The sequence below is a fragment of the Rhinatrema bivittatum genome, chromosome 14, assembly GCF_901001135.1.
Source record: "Rhinatrema bivittatum chromosome 14, aRhiBiv1.1, whole genome shotgun sequence".
NCBI classification, from domain to species: Eukaryota; Metazoa; Chordata; class Amphibia; order Gymnophiona; family Rhinatrematidae; genus Rhinatrema; species Rhinatrema bivittatum.
This window is the reverse complement of record NC_042628.1, coordinates 37,303,087-37,325,763: the sequence shown is the minus strand read 5'-3', so window position 1 is coordinate 37,325,763 and position 22,677 is coordinate 37,303,087. Positions and strand designations below refer to the sequence as shown.

General features: G+C 39.3%; 2 protein-coding genes across 9 annotated transcripts in view; one reads left to right on the top strand and one right to left on the bottom strand.

Moving 5' to 3' along the window:
- Window positions 1-22,677, bottom strand: part of IFT140 (intraflagellar transport 140) — a 298,079-nt gene that overhangs the window by 75,524 nt on the left and 199,878 nt on the right. The window lies entirely within an intron of this gene.
- Window positions 1-22,677, top strand: part of TMEM204 (transmembrane protein 204) — a 64,036-nt gene that overhangs the window by 7,750 nt on the left and 33,609 nt on the right. For all 4 annotated transcript variants that reach the window (XM_029577429.1, XM_029577427.1, XM_029577426.1 and 1 more), the window contains one exon: window positions 13,834-13,989. In XM_029577429.1, coding sequence (XP_029433289.1) covers window positions 13,834-13,989 — 156 coding nt within the window. The remainder of the gene's footprint in view (window positions 1-13,833; window positions 13,990-22,677) is intronic.

Here is a 22,677-nt window from a genome sequence, read left to right as displayed (position 1 = left end):
CTGGCTCTTGAACTAATTGCAAGTAATGACACTGCCGGCCAGTGTCAGACACACACACACACTCAGTCACAACCAGATTTTTAGATTGCAGAAACTTTATTGGCATAAACACACTGACACAAAGACACACACTCTTTCTCATTCAGACAGAGTGAGTGTGTCTGTGTCAGAGAGAAAGATACCCCCCCCCCCCCACACACACGCTCTCTCTCTCAAAGACAAAGTGTGTATGGGTGTGTATGTCTCACTTTCTCTGACACAGACACACAAACACTCTTTCTGACATGCTACTGCTGTACAATTGCTTATGTGTTCACACAGTGAGTGCATCCGGTCCAGCACTGGTGCATCGTGGGGTAAAGTTCTTGCTTGCTGTCAGCCCTTCTCCATTCTGCAGCAGTCCCCTCCCTTTCCCAATCTCATTCTCTAGGATTTTCCTTTGGTTCCAGAGCCAGCTGCTTCTTTCAGAGCTCATTACAGTCACCTCAGACAGAAGCCTCCCCAACACTGCATAGGCACTTCCTCCTGGCTTGCCCCCTTCCTTCCTGTGTCTGTAGCTGGCCTCCACTTCTCCACAACCCTCCCACCACTCTAGTGCATTCCCACTGACTGCAGACTACACAGTCTGCTGCTTTTATGGTTCCCCAGGCTCTGCTCTGCCTACCGTCTCCAGGGGAAGGGGGACTATAAGTGACCCATACTGTTCCTTGGGCTTATAAAAAGAGAAAAGTAAGCCCTGGCCAAGACTGGGAAGAGCCACTAACCCAAAGTAATACAGTTCCAGATGGAATCCTGGTTTTCCTTGTGGAGTCAGGGCTGGTGCAAGGGTATTGTCATAGGTGAGCCTTACAGCCTTGCACACAATCCTGGCCCCACTTTCCCCACAAATTAACAAATATGCATTTATAGTAACAGATTTTACATGAAAGATCATTTGGTGTTCTAAGGTAAAAGTATGACCTACAACATGTATACTATTTACATGCATTGCTATGGTACCAATCAGAAATGTTTGCAAAAAACACACCTGCAGTCATATAGTATTAGGATTATTGTGAAGCATGTCGGCCTTCGGAAAGCTTTAAGTAAACTCAATTACAATATAGTAAATCTCCAAAACAAAAACAGCACTAACTGCCAGCATTCAAAGAGTAACACTGCAAATATTACACCAGGCCCTAAAACACCAATACACTTGATATTAGGAAAACAGAATAGAACAAGCCAAGCTGTTATAGATCCCTACACAGAAACTACATGCTAGCAGAATACCTCATTGAGTCAAGCAGAACACATAGACCCTCACCTAATATAGAATAAAGAGACAAATTATAACTAGAAACATGCAGAAAAAAACAATTTGAAACCATAACGAAAAAGACTCCCTATGCAGTGCAACAATGGCAAAAAAACAGAAACACCACCATTCCTCATTAAGCATCAAACAACAAAGTCAAGATATATAAACCATCAATCACAATAGTAAAACCATAGTCATAAAAGGAATATTTTAAAGCAGCTGATGAATAGAACATCCAATGATTAAAAACATACAATATTGTTTTTTTAAATTTTCCAAACATCAATAAAATATTTCAAACCAGCAGACACATCAAATAACAGCAAATAATTAAAACTAAGGCTAAAAAATTTTCCCCTGCTCTCCATACCTGGGAACTTTAGACTGCAGTCACCCTGAGATTGTCATGAATTAGTCAGGGACAGAAGGTATGCACAAACTTTCTCCTATCTCTCATATATAAACACACTCTAACATACATGTTCATTCTTTCACAAACTCCCTTATATTCTCTCTCACACGCATGCTGACTGGCTCACACACAAGTTCACTCACTCTTTCTTGCTCATACATATGCTCACTGTTTTAAATAGTCCTTTTGCTCACACATATGCTCATTGGCATGCTCGTTCTCTCTCACTCAGGCACATGCTCACTGGCTCACTCACTCTCGCTCACACATATGCTCTGGAAAGCACAGCAAACCTGACTAATTGGAAAAAAATCATCATCATTCCTTATAAAACATTAAGCAATAAAGTCAAGAGCTATAAACATCATTCATAATATTGAAACCATACTAATAAAAAGAATAAATGTCAAACAGGCAACAGCCAATGGACATCCAATAATTAAAATGACTCAAATTTTTTCTAATATTTCCCAAACATCAAATATTTCAAACAGCAGACACATGAAATATCCCAAAATTAAAAATAATAGCATTAAAAATCTCCAGCTCTCCATACCTGGGATCTTTTGATTTCCAGTCACCCACAGATTGTTTTGGATTAGGAGACGGGGGCCTCACAATCTTTAACCTCTCTCCCCCCCCCCTCCCTCACACACACACACATGCTCTCCCTCACTTACAAATATGCTGTCAAATTCACAGGCTCTCTCGCGCTCATAAATATGCAGTCTCACTCATACGCAGGCTCTCTTGGTCTCATACACAACCAGGATCTCACACAGACATGCAGGTTCTGTTGCTCTCATACACATGCAGGCTCTCTTCTACACACATGCATGCTCTCTTCTACACACATTCAGTCTCTCTCTCACACAGACATACACCTTTCAGGCCTCCCCCTTTTTTCTGGGCCTTCTCTTTGCTGGTTTTGAATCACTCCTTGGAGAGAGGTGGAAGGAGACCACACTGCTTCAGTTAGAGTGGGTTCAATTCAAAGCTGGCTGAAAATTCTCTCGAGCCCCTAAAGCAGGCGGGGATCCACCGAAACGCTGGCAGTGTTGGGCGTACAAGTAAATGTGGTTTGAAAGGTGAGTAAACCGCTGTGCCGCCAATCTTTAACATATTTTAAAATTTTTCTTCACCTACACTTCTTAAACAGCGAGAGATAGGACAAAGTGAACTCTTTGTTTGGCATTATAAGAAGAGATCTTCAATATTAAATGAAATAAAAGTATTCCATATAATGGTAAGAACCTAATAAGTTAAAAAAATACAAAAAAAGTTGCAGAACAATATGTTATTGGAGAACAAGTATTTACACAATAAAAATGGTGTGGTGATATCTCAGTGGGCATGAAGGAAAGCTGATTGAACTTTACCGGACACATTTTTATCAACGTGGGTAATCACATTTATATCCCTCTGTTATTTTTTGATGTTAATGTGTCCCCAAAAATGTATGACAAAACGTTTTGGCAGTAAATGCTGAACTCCTAACCACTCCTCAAGCTTTGGAAAATCCTTCATTTTTTCTACTCCATCTACAACACTCTTACAGATCTTTATATCATCTGCAAATCGGGATGCCCTAGGGCTGTACTGACTGGATAGCAAGATCTAGCAAAGCAGAAACACAGGATCAACTAAAAGGATCCATTTAAGGGCCACAAATCTTTATATAAGGAAAGGAAATAAAATGGAAAGGAAAAAAAAAAAAAAGAGACTGATATGATTAGAAGGCACAAGGATCTACAACAATTAAGTGCACATTGCACAGCTAAATAAGGAGTTCCCAACTATTACACGTGTAAATTAAAAAAGAATATATGCAAATAATCTCAATAGAGTTTATTTAGTATGCAGCATTAATATACACGAGTTTAAATGTGGTTTTCTTAATGTGGGGAAATTAACTACATCTATTGAGGTTCAGTTAAGTTTTCCTGGAAGTCCTCACCCCTCTGAGTTGCCCATCAGGACGCCAGGTCCTCACCCCTCACCCCAATCCAAATTGGTGCTCTAGCTTAGCCTCCATCCCACACCCTCCTTGCTTGGGTGTTAGTAGGAGTTGTCCAGAACCTCCCACCAACTCCCATGCTGGCAATAGCAACCATTCTCCTCCTCTTCCTCCCCTCACTGCCAGAAACTGGAAAGTGTTTTTCATTGGCAGGAGGCAGCCGAAGTCTCTTCGGTCTACAGGGCAGAAAAATCAAAATGGCACCAGCCAGCTTGGCATCGTACTCGGTCCTGTACTTGTAAGCATACACATTTTACTGTAATGCCATGTGGATAGAAGGACAACTGCCTCCCTTTTCTGCCGAAGATTTTACAGGAACCACGGGTGGGGGTGGGGGGTGGACGTTCACCCCCATGGAGAATGGGTCAGTCATTATAACACTATTACATTCTGCACATCATTCTCTTCTTTCCATTTCTAATTAGGGTTAGTACATAGACCCCCCATGATAGCAGGAAGTCTTGAGGGAATTTATTTTGGGGAAAAATAATGATATTGGAGAAGTGTGGTTAAAGTAGTAAACTACAGTACAGAACTGCTAACATTTGTAAATTCAAATCCTGCTCTCCTGCTAAACTCGTTCCAAGCAATTGCAACTCACTTGATATCTCTGGGTTTCTATCAGAGTAATGACGACATTTTTTTCTTTCTCCCCGTTAGACACAGTCATGCAGCTCAGATACTCCTTTGCACATTAGAGGTGGCCAAATACAGTTATGTTACTAACAAGACTATGCACTAAGCCATCTTAAAACCATGTACCAAACTCATGATATTTAGACTGCAGCAGCATTAAAGTCAGCAAGGCCACGGGAACCCTGCTTGTATTAGGTTTCCCTGCGCCACTCCTGATCCCCCCCCAGAAATCAGTCCATCCCCTGTTTCTCCCCAGACTAAACCAGGAGGAGAGCCCTTTACCTTGCAGTGACTCAGCCTTCTTCTGAATGATGCCACATAGCGTTGCACAGTTCAAAGGGTGGTGCAGACTGCTGGTTTTGGGGGTGGAGGAGGATAGTTTGGGATACAAAGGTAGGGTATCAGGAGTGGTATCAGACCACTTCTTTCACTTGATGGGAGTGGAGAATTTGGGCCCATAAGTTTTGCGTTAATAGCCTAAAAAGCCTGCAAAAGTTAACTACATGTCTATTACTGCCTTAGTATGCTATGCCAAGCTTTTTAGGTAATAACACTGGATAATACCCAATTAGGTCATTTAAATAGCTTATTTTTAGTTTTGGTCATTTGAATACCCATAGCATGCACTATCATGCTTAGTACTATCTGTAGTGCTTTTTCTAGGGAACAAAAGTATTTCTTTAGCATTTCTTCTTTTTCCTTGTTCTTCTCCATGCATCTCGTTTTCTCCTCCTACAATCCTACTTTCCTCCTTTCACCAACATATCTTGCTGCCTTGCTCTACAGCTTTAACTATCTTTTTCTGCTCATACCTTTGCCATCTTGACTACCTTCCCTGCTTCCTTCAACTTTGCCAGATATTTTTCCTCTCCTCTTTCTGACATCTCTGGTATTTTCTGAACACTATATTTCTTGCCCTTATATTTTACCCACCTCTTTTTGAAAACTATACTGGTATCCTTTTAATTTTCCTACCATACATATTTTTAGCCCGGACCATACTTCTTTTTCATCTGCTGTTCTGCTCCACACAAAACACCACCCCTATTCTGCCAGCACCTTGTTAAGTTACTCTCCCATTTTAACAAAGTGCTTGCTCTTGGAGGTCCCTGACCCTAACCTTTGTGGAGCCCCTTTTCTGTCTTTGCTCTTATATTAAACCATCCTGTCTGAAGATCACTGGAGCTCAGGTGACCCTCCCCTGCTTGGCATTGGAAATACTTTTTCCATTCATAAATGCCATCTCCCTCATGGGTTTTGTTACCATTTGTCTGAGGATCATCTCTTGAAGAGGATCCAGGATCTTCTCTACTTTCAACCAATTATGCTCTAATCCATATCCTGCAGACTGAAATCTCATGTTTTCATTCTTTAAGAAAAATGCATTTTTAATGTTTAGAGGGTTTTTTTTTCTATATAAATGAGTTCTTAAAGCCCCCAAACAGGCCTGAGTTTTAGGATAATCAGATCTGGCCGAAGAATGAGGGAAATTTCTAAATAATCTAAATTTCTAAATAATATCTATATATATATATATATATATATATATATATATATATATATATATATCTTAGCCTATGCTTTCAAGTGTGTATTATATTTACTCTCTCCGATACACGGTTTCTGTATCAATGTTATCGGCTTGAATTATTTTACTGTAATCCCTAGTTCTTGGTAATTGTTCGCTTCTGAAGCTCTGTTACTGTTCAATGTAATTGCTTTCATTTTCGGAAGCACTGTTACTGTTCAATGTAATTGCTTTCATATTCGGAAGCACTGTTACTGTTCAATGTAAACCGAACTGATTTGTAACCTTTTACAAGAATTTCGGTATATAAAACTGTTAAATAAATAAACAAATAAATAAATAAATATATTTGTGGATGGGGGGTGAGAGAAGCCATGAGGATCTGAGTTTAGAATCACTTTTCTACCTAAGTCACTCCCACTATTTGGGTTCCAATAACTGTCAGGGTAAACAAGTACTATGCATGAAATGTATACTTTAAAGAAAGCAATTGGTAAAAATAAAAGTGTTGCAAGAGGATTGACCATCAGAAAAGCTATACTTTTTTATCAAAACAAGATAGACTAAAAAATATTTAGCTAAAAAACGAAAAAATAAGCATTGATAACACTAGAAAAGTAAAAAGTGAAGATCAGATTATAAAGACCACAGTTTCTATTCAGGTACACTATCAGGTGAATTTTCAAAAGGAGTTACGTGCGTAAATGTAACTACTATTGGAGCAATTTTCAAAAGCCATTTACTCAAGTAAAGTGCACTTATGCAACTAAATCCTATGGCCAATTCAATGGCATATATTGTAGCAATTTTCAAAAGCCCACTTACTCGAGTAAATGCATTTTAAAATCAGGCCCTATATGGGCGCAATTTTAAATGGTTCACAATATACATAGGTACTTTTAGCTCACATACTTTGCAGCCAGTCAAAATCCAATATCAAATCAAAAGCCTGCACACAGACTTTTAGCAAGCCAGAGGAAGCCAATTGTTAGACAGGGCAGTTTAACCAGGGGCTTTGCAAAATGACCTAAAAACATTTTTAAGTTGTGGAAAGCTTCTTGCAGAAAAGTTGGGGAGTTGTTTCTTTCCTGTATTTTCTGATTCTCTCCCCTCCTGCCTTGTTTCAGGAATCTCCAAACCCCGTTGGATATGTACACTTCCCAAAGAAAGGAAAGAAAAATGTAAAATGCGCGCTGCAGATATTTGCACTTGAGCAGCAATGAATCTGAATATAGCTAACGTGGAATTCTGCTGTATGAAATCTTTCAAACAAATGACACAAAGCTTGGGCCTGCAGAGGGATACTAGATGGAGCATTAGTGCTTTGGCAATCACATTCCATTTCCTTTACTCTTCCTGTTATTTCTATACTCCTGTCTCATTTGACTTTCTGACACACTAAGCGCTTCCTCCTTTCTGCTGTTTTGAGCCATTTAAAGCACCCCAATTATCTATTTAGTTTTAGAGAGAAACACAATTTAAGAGCCCAATCAAATAATCTTTCCTAAAAAAGTGCAGCAGGGACATTTGAAAAATCAGGAAAACTATGGACACCGAAAGATTGCACAAATTGTACTTTTTTTGCAATTTCTTGCAGGTGGCGTTCCATATATTTGACACTATATATTGAACTATCAAGTCATATTGAAAACTGTGGTCATCTACTAGCCATATTTATTCTTGGAAATAATGGCATCCTCTGCAAGTAATTTTCCAGTGTCCCTGAATATGTTGCTGTTTTGAGTATTCATTTCACATTGCTCAATTAATGGAAAAAACCAGGACCGGTTGAAACCAAGTGCAAAGTAGGGATTTGCATTCATTTTTAACAAATGCAAAGAATGAAGCCATTTTTGGTTCATTCCAAATTGAATGAACTGAAAAGTTTCAGGGTTTTTTGTATTCATTGTATTAAAAAAAAATAAAAGCCTCTGGCTAGATCAGGCCCCAGCACAGAAGCCTGGGTCTGGCGCTGATGAGTAAGTCCGGGCCTGACACTGAGGCCCCACACTGGAGTCTGGAAATGAGTCCTAGTCTGGTCTCAGTGCCAGGGCTTAGACCCGGGCCTCTAGCAGTATTTCTGGGTCCCAATGATTGAAAAGGGATGCTGTCCACCTTGGGGACAATGCCTGAATAGGTCACTTCAGCACCTTTCTCCAGAGCAGATGGCACCGTTTTGATGTATAGCAATAGAAATTTACAGTCATAAGTAAAAACAATGCATCAGCCATACCCGGTGAAAGGCACCAAAATGACATCAGTTCTGCATCATCCTCTGGCCGTGCGCTGTGTGACAACTGTGTACACAGCATCACTGGTGCCATGACTACACCTGTCTGTCGCTGAACAGCGTTTTACGGGTTCAATCTCAGGGTGCTCTTGGAGTCTAATGTCACCCAAAGTGACTAACCACAGGCTTGATAATCATGTCAGTGGTCATCTGTGGCTGCCCATGAGCTACATCGTTGAGGAAGCCCATGGTGTCCGATGGCACTCTGCGGCGTACAACCACACCCACTGGTGCCCACAACAGCAATGGCACCTGTGATGTCATAGTCTACGCTTGACAGTAATGGCACCTGTGATGGCACAGTCTACGCTTGACAGTAACTGACTGTACCTATAGGTCTAAATGTCATTGTGTCCAGGGCATCAGCGGCACGCAACAGTGCCAAAGACGCTTGATGGCACCAATTGACCTCAATAGCACCATGGGGCTCGATGGCCATGATGGCAGACAGTTAATGGTGCCTGAAGTAGTCAATAACCCCCACCTCACCCAAAGGCTGTGATGGTCCAGTGACACTGATGGTGTCGTCACCCAAAGGCATTGGTGGTACCCAAAGGCATCAAAGGCCCCACGACATCGATGTGTTCAACGGCACCCATGGTGCTAAAAAGAGTGGAGGATGCCTTGACGATGCCCATGAACCCAAATGCCTGGACAGCGCCCCAGACACTCGATGGTTCCCATTGTGCTCGAAGGTGTCTATGGCACACGGCAGCATCAATGGTACACACGGCAATCAATTTTGCCCATGGTGCTCGATGGTGCCCCAGGGTGCTCAGTGGCTTTGGTGTCTATGGTGCATGATGGTGCCCCAGGTCTACGACGTCAATGGTGCTCCATGGTGCCCATAGCACTCAAACACCAAGGATACACACAGTGCCTATATGGGTACCGCGATGGTACTCATTGGCACCTATGGCACTTGAAGATGCTGCCCATGCTTGATGGTGCCCAATGCCGCCCCTGGTGCACCTGAAATGCCCACTCCCAATGTTCAAGGACCCTGGCACAATTGATGGAGTCCATGGTCCTTGATTCCTTCACTACCTGGACCTCTGTCAATGCCCAGTGGTCAGATGACATCACATGGAACACCTGCCTGGGCAAGAAGTCAGGCGAGTCCCCAGGCCTAGAGGCCTGCATGGTCCATGCACTGACTACATATTGTCAGTCCCAAAAGTACCTGACAAGGGCACAACAGACAGATTAAGGAGAGGACACAGAAAAAAAAGCTGCAGATGCAGCATTCTTTATTAAGATAAGAAAGTAGACTCTGCCGGGGCTGCACAGCAAAAGTCCCACCATGCGGCCGTCAGAGAGCTTAAATAAGAGAATAAATAAAGGGAAAACAAAAAATCCCACAATGTAAGGGTATGATAAAGGTTCTGTTAGAAAAAAACAGATCCAGCTCCAGAAAAAATCACAGCAATAGTTGTGAAGGAGAGAGCAAAGCTAAATACCACAACCACATGACTCAGCAGAAAAAGAAAGACTGAGGGACTCTGCCTAGGGGGCAGGGAAATAACTATAGCTGCACATGCTCAGAAGAGTATGCTGCAAGCTTTAGATTCTTTGAGATCAAAGTTCCATGATGGGCTCCATCGGATGATGTCATCCATGTGTGAGGACTGCCATCCTGCATGTCCTCAGAGAAAGACATTTTTCCACAGGCAAAATATGGGAAAATGTCATTTTCTAATGCTGCCCACAGTTGGCACAGTAATATTGATAAAGCTAAAGCTGTTCGCTGCCTTGAGTTATTTCTGGAGCATGCAAATTGAACGAATACATAATTCATTAATAAAGAAAGAAGAAAAAGAAAGCTGGAAACAGGACACCTACCAATTTAGGCAGGAAAGAAATTAATGAGCATAATCCTAAACACTGAGCTGTTCAAACAGAATGTTCTGTCTGTAAATGGCATTTTACGCAAGAACATGCAGTAACGGGCTGAAACACTTCAGGATGTCAAAGCTGCCATCAGGGTACTCTGTTCTACAATAGACTGAAACATTGGCTTTTGGTGTATTTATACATCTATGGATGGTTCAGGAGTATAAAATGGCCGACTGCCACCCTGCCTAAGTGTGCATTTACACCTTTATAAGCAGAGCTAACCACTGGGAATTTTGTCTAGGAACACATGAAGGCAGACTAATATACCACTTAAGAATGTGCTAATATTAATGTGGATAGTTAGCACATTAGCAATGCATTATACCATAAGAATTTATAAGAAAACGTAAATGTATTAAGATGACCAGTCTTCAAAGCATGAAATCTGCAACACATAAGAATTATAATAAAGTGGCATACAGTTCAAGTATTCCCTTTGGTCAAAAAATAAATTAATATAAAGTTCTAATTTTAATAATTTTGGCATTTCAGAATGGCTTCTGATAAACAGAATCTATGTACAGTTGTATGCAAAAATTTAGGCACTCCTGGTCTAATTGCATGTTTCAACAAATCTTTAAGTGAACAGAAGCTGACATCTTCTACATGGTACACAATTAAACACAACATTTTTCTGCAGTGTTTAATGCAAAATTACCCTTTATTTGCTGATTTTCACAGATTGAAATTAATAAAAAAAAAATGAATATGGCATGTGGAAAAGCTTGGACATCCTTCCAGTTGATTCATTACTATTTTTTTTTTTAAGTTGTTAATATGGCCCCAAATGTTGACTGACTCATTAGGCCTTGAATTAGTTAGGAGAAGATAATTTAATGGTTTTATTGTAAACAACACTGGCCAGATTTTCTGATTGTGTGGTATATATAAGAACCTAGAAATAAATAAATAAATAAATAGATACTCTCACTCTGTTGTTCTGTCTACTTTTTATAACCATAGGCTCCACTGCAGCTGAGTATTTCAAAATGAAGACAATTCACTCCTACAAAACAGAGGAAGACTATAAAAAGCTCTCTAAATGTTTCCAGCTAGCAATTACAACTGTCAGAAACATTGTTAAGAATGGAAGTTACATGGAACTGTTGAGGTTGGGGCACAATTGGGAAGATTAAAAAATATCTCTGATAGAAGTACTCGAAAAATGGTCAGATATGCAAAATAGAACCCAGAGATCACTGCAAACAGAGAAGGGCAACCAAAATGATAAAGGGAATGGAACAGCTCCCCTCTAAGGAAAGGCTGAAGAGGTTAGGGCTGTTCAGCTTGGAGAAGAGACGGCTGAGGGGGGATATGATAGAGGTCTTTAAGATCATGAGAGGTCTTGAATTGGTTATTTACACTTTCGGATAATAGAAGGACCAGGGGGATTCCATGAAGTTAGCAAGTAGCACATTTAAGACTAATTGAAGAAAATTCTTTTTCACTCAACACACAATTAAGCTGTGGAATTTGTTGCCAAAGGATGTGGTTAGTGCAGTTAGTGTAGCTGGGTTAAAAAAAGGTTTGGATAAATTCTTGGAGGAGAAGTTTACTTAGGTAATAGCCACTGCTATTAACTGCATCAGTAGCATGGGATCTTCTTGGTGTTTGGGTACTTGCCAGGTTCTTGTGGCCTGGTTTGGCCTCTGTTGGAAACAGGATGCTGGGCTTGATGGACCCTTGGTCTGACCCAGTATGGCAATTTCTTATGTTCTTATGCTGAAAAGTTTAGATGACTCTAGAACAGTTGTCCACAGGTCTTCCTTACAACGTTGCTTACACAATAATGATCTGCATGGGAGAGTTGTCAGAAGGAAACGTTTTCTATGACCTCATCATAAAAGTCATATTCTAAAGTATGGAAAACCTAACCTCGAAATGCCTGAATTGTTTTGGAACAAAGTGCTTTAGACTGATGAAACTAAAATTGAACTGTTCAGCCACAACCACACAAGATACATTTGGAGAAAAAAAGGATGAAGCATTTGAAGAAAAGAACACCATGCTAATCATTAGGCATAGGGGTGGATCTTTTATGCTTTGTGGTTGTGTGGCAGCTAGTAGCACAGGAAATATTGTGCAGATGAAAGGAAAAAATGGATTCAGCTAAATAGCAACATATTCTAGAAGCTAATGTCCCATAGTCAGTGAAGAAATTAAAGCTGAAAAGAGGTTGCATATTTCAGCAAGATAACAATCCAAAACATACCTCAAAATCAACCATGAATTACTTACAGGAAAGAAAGATGAAAGTTTTTTGTAATGTCCTTCACAGTTCTCATACTTGAATATTATTGAAAATCTGTAGAAAGACCTAAGAATATTTCTGAGCTAGAAAAGTTCTGCAAGGAAAAATAGGAAAAAATTCCAAAAGCAAGAACAAAAAGACACTTAGGGCCAGATTCATTAAGGCTTTTCTCCCATTTTGTGTCTATGGGAAAAACCCTTAGTAAATCAGGTACTTAGTTGGCTAAGGAAAAGTTTGGCAGCTGTTATTTCTGCTAAAAGAAGTGTTATAACATATTGACTGAAAGGGTGCACAAATTTTTACATGTGCCATATTCACTGTTTTCTTATATCTGTAAAAAAATAAAAATAAAATAAAAATAAAGTAATTATGCAATCAAATTTGCAGAAAGATGTCATATTTAACTTTGCAAAATCACTATCAGAAACCACCCAGGGTGAAGCACAATGAACAAATAAGAAGATCACTTGTTCTCTAATGCTCATGTTCTACTCAACATGGTCTGTGTTTCAAAATGATTCTTCCTCAGGAGCAGCAAGCTTTAAGAAATGTCAAACCACCAACATGAGCACTGGAACATATTTTAGGAGATGACCTAAAAAACACTATTAAAGATAAATTGATTTTTATTTGCAAATGAAAAAACAAAACTGAACAGTTATGCATGAGAAGAGAGATGATGATGATGATGATGATATGAATTTAACAATAGTGTCATGTTGGGAACAACCTATGAGTTAATTTCCCTCATTGACTATTATTTTTTAATGTATAGGTCGCTTTAGTAAGTGAGTGATTTTCTTATTTGTATTTAACTTTGTATCATGTATAGGGTGCGTCAGCTTTTGTTTGCTTAGAGATTCATTGAAATATACATTCTGAGTATGGCATATAGGATAATGAAATGAAATAGCACCTTAATTAACTCATACTTGATGCTGTTGTGTTGACCTAGAATAGGTATTTATGATTGTAAGAAATTAGTTAATGCATGAAACTAGATAATGCATGAATTTGACCTAGTCTATGTATTAGCTGTTTGTATTGACCCATAATATGAATGCTGACCTAGAATGAGAATGTTGACCCAGAAACCAAACGTTGACTTTGTAAGCTGCTGTGATTTTATATTGGAATGACAGTATATAAAACACCTAAATAAATAAATAAATGTACAATTTAAGCAGGGTGCCTAAACTTTTACATAAAACTGAATTTTCTATTATCCAACACAGAATATATATTTTGTAAATTGCTTTTGGCAGTTTTTCAATTGGGATGATAAATAAAGATAAGTAAATGAGAGGCAAAAGTGGGCCAAATTGAAATCAGTGCCCAAGTAGATGAGAATTGAGTGTGCTAGTATAAGATTTAGTAATTAATATGAATTACTATGAAAGTCTCCTGTGAAATCAGTGTACACATTCAAATGGATTCATCACTGCATATTTAAATGTCTGTGCTGAATCACATCTGATTTGCAAATTTTATCTCACCCTCCAGTACAGTTTGACATGATGCGTGCCTGTAACCTGATCGCTACTGTGGCCCTAACTGCTGGACAGCTCATTTTTCTAATGGGTCTGGTGGAACTGCCGATAATCTCCCAGGATTCCCAGTGGTGGGAAGAAGCCATTGCTGCTGTATTCCAACTAGCCAGTAAGTACAGGTACCTTTCTCTATTCTATAGTGAGTATAGGATTAGGGCTTGTTGGACAGATTTTTGTTTCAATCCCTGTTGCAGGAAAGGTAAGGAGACCTACTGAAAATTATCAATCAGTTCCACACAGAGCTACTGGAGCCTACTTTTCAGGATGCATACACAAGCACACATCCACATGTCTATGCAATCTTCCAAAAAAATACTCTAGTCCCTCTGACATGTACGAAAATTTGGTGTAATAGCACACCAAACAAGAGTTACTGGGGGGGAACACACAGACATATACACAGATACGGTGATCTCAGAAGCCTACTTCTTTCAGAAATTAGGCTAAAAATAAATCAGTTGTAAGCCAAAGAAGAGCCATAACATCTCAAGCACGGGTTCTGAATGCCAATCCCTAAGGGCTGCAAACAGGTCTAATTTTCAGAGTAAACAAAATAAACAAAATTAATCTGTTTCTTGGAGCAAGTATATGACATTATATTTGATGAATATTCATTGTGGTCACTGTGAAAATAGGTCTGTTGTGGTCCTTGAAGACCCCTGTTCTAGACCATGGCCATGCTTGATATCATACAAGTTTAAGTTAGAGCCTTTGTCTAATCCAGAAAGCTTCTCCACACTCAATTTTCAAACCAAACTATTCGCTCACCTCTTCCATGAGGCCCTCCATTGTTGAACAATGTGTGTTACATGGCAGCTTAGTAGTGTGAGAATAGCTAATTTGTTCTTCTGTAGCAGGTGTTCTCCATGAACAGCAAGATAAAATCTGCCACACAAGTGGGTGAGGTCATCAGACAGCAGCGAGAAGGAAAAGCTCTCTCAGGGCTCTGAAAAACCAAGAAGGTTTTTCAGAGCATGCACAGGCCTTCCTGCACAGCCACCCGAGTCTCCTCAAACTAATCTTCAACTCTAAGGAAAGACGGGAGGGATTGTGTAACAATCATCCTGCTGTCGAAGGAGAACACCTGTTATAGGTGAGCAACTTAGCTTTCCCTGTGAATTAGCAGGATAAATTCATCCACATAAGTGGGGACTCCTCAAGGTGAGGATAGAAACTGAATTTTTGTAACTTATGCACTTTAATACAACATTGAGGTTGGTGGATAGACTTGAAGGAATATTATTTATTTATTTTAAGTTTTTCTATACTGGCATTCGCGATGAATATCGCATCATGCCGGTTTACAATTAACAATATGTTTTGAAGAACTGCCGACCAAACTGCTTTCTTGACGTAAAGTGTTTTCTAGTCAGAAATAAGCAGTGGAAGAATGGTTAGAAGACCGAGCAGCTGACTTAGATATTTTCAATGGAAGCAGAGCATAGATGTGCCAAGGAAGCTGTCATGACTAAGCTGATGGGTTGTAACCCTACTTTGAAGAGACAGACCTGAATGATTGCAGCAATAAGCAATGCATTCAGATATCAAAGTAGAAAGAATCCTTTTTGTAATTAAAAAAAAAAAACAAAAAACTTTGCTTAACTGGCATAAATGAAATTAACAGTTGTAAGGACTTTCTTGGAATTTTGTTCTTTCCAAATAGAGTAAGAGCCTTTCTACAATTCAAGTAATAAAGAGTTTGCTCGCCCTTACTGGCAAGTGGTCTTAGAAAGAATGTTTGTAGAATTCACCATTTTATAATCCCAAGATCTTAAAAATTCATATATTCCGTATATCTTTTTTTAATGAATAGTCACAAAGACTTTACTGAATAGTTGAGAGATTTAGTTTATAATCCCATCCCGACATGGCCATGTTTCGAAACAAGTCCTTCATCAGGGGAACCATAACAACTTTAGTGAAACAAACCGGCTCTATCTTCATTCTTCAAAACATGAGAATTACAAATCATTTTTAAAGATTTGTTTAAAAATGTTTATATGCATTAAAAAAAATTTTTAAAATAGTTTATACCACTCTTTTGACTGCAACAAAACAAGGTGAATTGGTGGCAGTTAATGATTACTTTTTTTTTTTGAGTCAGGGTAATCTGGATGGTGCCAAAAAATGGCTAAGTATGAAACTACCACCTCTCACTTATAAATATTTACATTTGTAAATATTTGAGCTGCTGCGACATTAATTGAGTTGCTAAGGATTTTGGATTAGGTTGATTTTTGTAAATTATCTTTGAAAGGTTGGTCACCTAGTGTGTGGAGGAATTAAAGGGTTGGTATAAAACTTTCCAAGACAGACATTTTAAATCTGCTGTTGCTAATGGTTCAAATGGTGGTTTCATGAACTGTGCAAGAACTACATTTAGATCCCAAGGAAAAGGGGCATATTTACTTGAAGATTTTAGATGAATGAGACAGTTCATGTATCTGGCAACTCTAGATGGATGGGAAATATCAGTTATGACCACCACTATCAGTGCCATCACAATCATCATGGAATGCAAAGCAATGAGGTGAACTTTGACTGTATTAATTTTTAAACCCATTAGCCAGGTTCAGTAGGTACTGAAGAAGAGACAGAATGTTTAAAGGAGTCTTGACTAAATCATGAATACCAGACAGAAAATCTCTTCCATTTAAAATTGTAAGATCTTTTGGTGGAGTATTTCCTTGATGCCAACAGAACCTTTATTTCCTTCGGCAACTGCAAGGATGATAGTTGCTGACTTTCAACATACAAGCAATCAGGGCTATCAACTCTAAGCTGGGATGCAGGAGATTGCGGTTGTACATTGTGATGAGAGATGGGAATATTCTCAACCTTATTGGTTGCCAAATAGCTAGGTGTTGAAGCCATGAAAACAAAATTTGACAAAGCCAAAAAGGGGCTATCAAGATCAATTGCTTACACCCCTCCTTATGGTTATTGGATTGTTCTGGCTCAGTAGAATTGGGGAAAACCTGTAAAGAAGTCCTAGATTCCAAGGAACTGAGAAAGCATCTATAGCTAGTTTTGTCATTTGCTGGTACTTTGTTGTTGCGGGATGTTGCATATGGGTCTATTTGCAGATTGCCCCAAAGCTGAAAAAGCTCTTGCATTATTTATCATGTAGGGACTATTCATGCAGTTGAAACTGGTGACTAAAGGTGTCTGCTATTTGATTCCGCTTCCCAGGAAAGTAGACCACTGAAAGAAACATTCTGAGAGAAATTTCCCATTTACAAATCATTGTGGTTTCCTGGCAAAGTATGTCAAAACCTATTCCTTCTTGCTTATTGGTCGTCTGTTTAGATCAATATTACATTGTTATTTAACCATGGAGTAAATTATTCTCAGCTCTAGGTGATTTATATGAAGTATCTTTCCTTTCCTTGACCAGGCTCCTTGAGATCAAAGGTTTCTCAGATGAACTCCCCTGGCTAGAAACATCAGTGTTTAGAGTTCTTGAAATGGGGTTGGTGAAAAAAAACAGACATTTTAAAAGATTGGCATGGTTCAACCACTATTTCAGAGAGTATATGTTTGATATTTTCATCTTATCTGACAGTGATTGTAGCTGTTTGTTCCACTGAAATCTTAGTTGCTATTGAGCTCGACTTATGTACAGACATGCAAAGGGAATGAGATAAACTGTTGCTACCATGTGACCTATTTTCATAAAGATGCAGGCAGAGATTTGTCACTATTCTATGATTTTCAGAATTAACTTGGATAACTCATTTGCCCTCTGAAGTAGAAATACTTTCCCTTATGATGTATCTAGGTGTGTTCCTATGAAATCTAGTATGTGAAAAGGTATCACATTGGATTGTGGAAAATTGATGAGAAACCCTAGGGACTGAAGTGTTCATAGTATGGAGGATGGAAGCATAGACTTCGTGCAGGGAATGACCTAATAGGAGCCAGTCATGCAGGTAGGAAAAACAAAAACACTGTTCACTCTTAGGTGAGTGGCTACAACTGCAAGGTACTTTGTAAAGACTGGTTGCTACTGAGAAACCAAATGGGAGAACACAGTATTGGTAATGACTGTCTGTTATGGTAAAACAAAGATCTCATGGGAGTATTATGAATCAAGTTGTGTGTGCATCTTTCAGATATAGTGAAGAAAGCCAACTTTTGTGTTCTAATTAAGGAAAGATGGAAACTAGAGAGTTCATCCTGAATTTTTCTCTCTTTAGGAATTCATTGAGATTCCTGAGGTCCAAGATGAATCAGAGACCACCTGACATTTTTTGAATCAAGAAGTATCTTGAATAGAGCCTCATATTATTTTCTTGTAGTGGGACTATTTGTACTGCATTGGTTCTTAAAAGGGCTGATAGCGCTTGCTGAAGAAGTAAGATCTATCAGCTTTTAGAGAATAATTCATCAGAGGACTGTTGAGAGGAGATTTGAGATTCAAACAGTTTTTGACTTTTAGTACCTAGTGGTCCGTTATTAAAGAAATGTTTGTTTGAAGTACTGCAGTCCATCTAGTCTGCCCAGTAAGTTGCTCATTGTAGTATATGCCACTCCATGCAGGTTACTTCCATGCACCCCTTTTTTTCATTTCCAACATCTAGCTTCTAGGGATCCGCAGCGTTTATCCCATGCCCTTTTGAATTCATTTACTGTTTTCGTCCTCACCACCTTTTCTCAGAGAGCATTCGAGACATCCACCACCCTCTCTGTGACAAAACATTTCTTTATGTTGGTTTCATCCCCTCTGGAGTTTCATTTTGTGACCCGTAGTTCTACAATTTCCAATGGAAATGGTTTGAAGTTTGTAAAACATTACAATCTTTTAGGTATCTGAAGGTCTGGGTCAAACCTCCCTTACACCTTCTCTCTTCCAGGGTATATATATATTTAGATCCTTCATCATGTTCCATTGTAAAACAAGAAGTCCCACTCTAACAGACTCCTCTGTTTCCAATGTAAACCGGTGCGATATGTCCGATGAACATCAGTACAGAAAAACAAAAATAAATAAATAAAATATCCTCATAAATCTTCCGATACAGACCCCACACCATTTTGGTCGTCCTTCTCTAGACTACCTCCAACTTGTCTCCATGTATCTATCTTTTTTGAGATAATTGAACACAGTAACCCAGGTGAGGCCTCACCAAGAACCTGTACAAAGGCATTATCAACTCTCTTTTTTTTTTATTGGTTATTCCTCTCTCTATGCAGCTCAGCATCCTTCAAGTTTTAGCTATCACTTTGTCACATTTCTTTGCTGCCTTCAGATCACCAGATACTATTACACCAAGGTACCTCTCCTGGTCCGTACACATTAGTCTTTCACCCCCTAGTGCATATAGCTCTTATGAATTGCTGCACCCCTCATGCATGACTCTGCACTTCTTGGCATTGAATCACAGCCACCAAATCTTTGACCAAGCTTTTTTAAATTACTCTCTCTCTACTCTTTCAGGGTGTCCACTCTGTTGCAGATCTTGGTATCATCCACAAATAGATAAACTTTACCTTCTAGCACTTCCGCAATGTCGTTCATCAAGATATTGAACAGAACCAGTCCCAAAACCAATCCTCGTGGCACGCCACTTAACACTGTTCTCTCTTCAGAGTAGGTTCCATTTACCATTACACACTGTCTCCTGTCAGTCAACCAGTTTGTAATCCACTCTACCAACTTGGCGCCTACTCCCCAAGCTTCTCATTTTATTCATGAGCCTTCTATGCAGGACTGTATCAAAAGCTTTGCTGAAATCCAAGTAAATCACATCAAGAGCTCTTCTCTGATCAAGTTATATAGTGACCCAATCAAAAAAATTAATCAGATTTGTCTGACAGGACTCTTCCCCTTGTGAATCCATGCTGTTTCAGGTCTAGCAACCCACCAGACCTGTTCCTCACTGAACATTTAAATACATTTATATTCATAATCTACTGTGGTTTTTTTTCTCTTTACTGCTGGAACACCATAATTTATGTTAAGTTCAGCACACCCAACCATTTAAAAAAGTTGGCCTCTATGGCTGAAGACAAATATTAAGATGTCCTGAAGCTGGTTGCATTCTGTGATTAAGGTCCAATTTCCTTAATACAGGAAGGGTAGACAAAGGTGTTTGCCACATCCTTGCGTGAAGTTCCTGCAAGAGTCTGTGTACTGAAACTGCAAGGTGTTGCATATAGGGAAAAATAACCCTTGCTGTAGTTACACATTGTTAGGTTCTATATTAGGAGCTACCACCAAGGAAAAAGATCTAGGCATCATAGTGGATAATACTTTAAAATTGTCAGCTCAGTGTGCTGCAGCGGTCCAAAAAGCAAACAGAATGTTAGGAATTATTAGGAAGGGAATGGTTAATAAAACGGAAAATGTCATAATGCCTCTGTATCGCTCCATGGTGAGACCACACCTTGAACTACTTGTTTGGGAGTCTGAACATATTTATGCAAGTCAAACACATTCTACCTAGTCTCTGCTTCCTCTTGCAAATTGAAGGTAATTTCCATTACCATTTTTTATATAAAGGCTGGGCATGACATATCTTCAGGAGGGGATATTGTCCTTGGAGGCTGAGGTGAAGGATCTGATGGAAGATCTGTGTATTCCTCAACATTGGAATGATAGGAAAAAGTCATAAGGTGACACAGAACTTTCCTGAGAAATCAGACAAAACAACAGGAGAGTCTTCTAGTGTTGACCTATCCTTACATGAAAGCCAGTCATGAGACTGAAAAAAGATCTGCCTTTGGATCATTTTATCTCTGCACTGAAAAGATGAAACAGTGGATCGAATGTCCAGTTTGGAGGCCATAGAGTCCAAAATAGGAGATTTATTTTCTAGAAGAGAAGATGAGGCAATTGTGGCATGTCAGAAATATACTTTTTCATGAAGTCTAATCATATTCTCTCTAAAAAAGGATCTTCTTTTTTTTGGTGATGGAACTGCTGCTGAAGAGTCATCTGATTCTGAGACTAGGATTGGCATAACTGACAAATTTTTGTTTTGCCAGCAAACCCTGCTCTAGTTTAGGTTGTTTTGTTTTCATTTTTCTGTGCTGTAAAACTCTTCATGGCACCAAGACAATTTTGGCATTGATAAAGCTTCATTATCTTTGTTAGTGAATGGCACCATAAGAACATGCCATACTGGGTCAGACCAAGAGTCCATCAAGCCTAGCATCCTGTTTCCAACAGTGGCCAATCCAGGCCATAAGAACCTGGCAGGTACCCAAAAACTAAGTCTATTCCATGTTACCATTGCTAGTAATAGCAGTGGCTATTTTCTAAGTCAACTTAATTAATAGCAGGTAATGGACTTCTCCTCCAAGAACTTATCCAATCCTTTTTTTAAACACAGCTATACTAACTGCACTAACCACATCTTCTGGCAACAAATTCCAGAGTTTAATTGTGCGTTGAGTGAAAAAGAACTTTCTCCGATTAGTTTTAAATGTGCCACATGCTAACTTCATGGAGTGCCCCCTAGTCTTTCTACTATCCGAAAGAGTAAAAAACCGATTCACATCTACCCGTTCTAGACCTCTCATGATTTTAAACACCTCTATCATATCCCCCCCTCAGTCGTCTCTTCTCCAAGCTGAAAAGTCCTAACCTCTTTAGTCTTTCCTCATAGGGGAGCTGTTCCATTCCCCTTATCATTTTGGTAGCCCTTCTCTGTACCTTCTCCATCGCAATTATATCTTTTTTGAGATGCAGCGACCAGAACTGTACACAGTATTCAAGGTGCGGTCTCACCATGGAGCGATACAGAGGCATTATGACATTTTCCGTTTTATTCACCATTCCCTTTCTAATAATTCCCAACATTCTGTTTGCTTTTTTGACTGCCGCAGCACACTGAACCGATGATTTCAATGTGTTATCCACTATGACGCCTAGATCTCTTTCTTGGGTGGTAGCACCTAATATGGAACCTAACATTGTGTAACTATAGCATGGGTTATTTTTCCCTATATGCATCACCTTGCACTTGTCCACATTAAATTTCATCTGCCATTTTGATGCCCAATTTTCCAGCCTCACAAGGTCTTCCTGCAATTTATCATAATCTGCTAGTGATTTAATTACTCTGAACAATTTTGTATCATCTGTAAATTTGATGACCTCACTTGTCGTATTTCTTTCCAGATCATTTATAAATATATTGAAAAGTAAGGTCCCAATACAGATAGATCCCTGAAGCACTCCACTGCCCATACCCTTCCACTGAGAAAATTGTCCATTTAATCCTACTCTCTGTTTCCTGTCTTTTAGCCAGTTTGTAATCCACGAAAGGACATCGCCACCTATCCCATGACTTTTTATTTTTCCTAGAAGCCTCTCATGAGGAACTTTGTCAAACGCCTTCTGAAAATCCAAGTACACTACATCTACAGGTTCACCTTTATCCACATGTTTATTAACTCCTTCAAAAAAGTGAAGCAGATTTGTGAGGCAAGACTTGCCTTGGGTAAAGCCATGCTGACTTTGTTCCATTAAACCCTGTCTTTCTATATGTTCTGTGATTTTGATGTTTAGAATACTTTCCACTATTTTTCCTGGCACCGAAGTCAAGCTAACCGGTCTGTAGTTTCCCGGATCGCCCCTGGAGCCCTTTTTAAATATGGAGGTTACATTAGCTCTCCTCCAGTCTTCAGATACAATGGATGATTTTAATGACAGGTTACAAATTTTTACTAATAGGTCTGAATTTTCATTTTTTAGTTCCTTCAGAACTTTGGGGTATATACTATCCGGTCCAGGTGATTTACTACTCTTAAGTTTGTCAATCAGGCCTACCACATCTTCTAGGTTCAC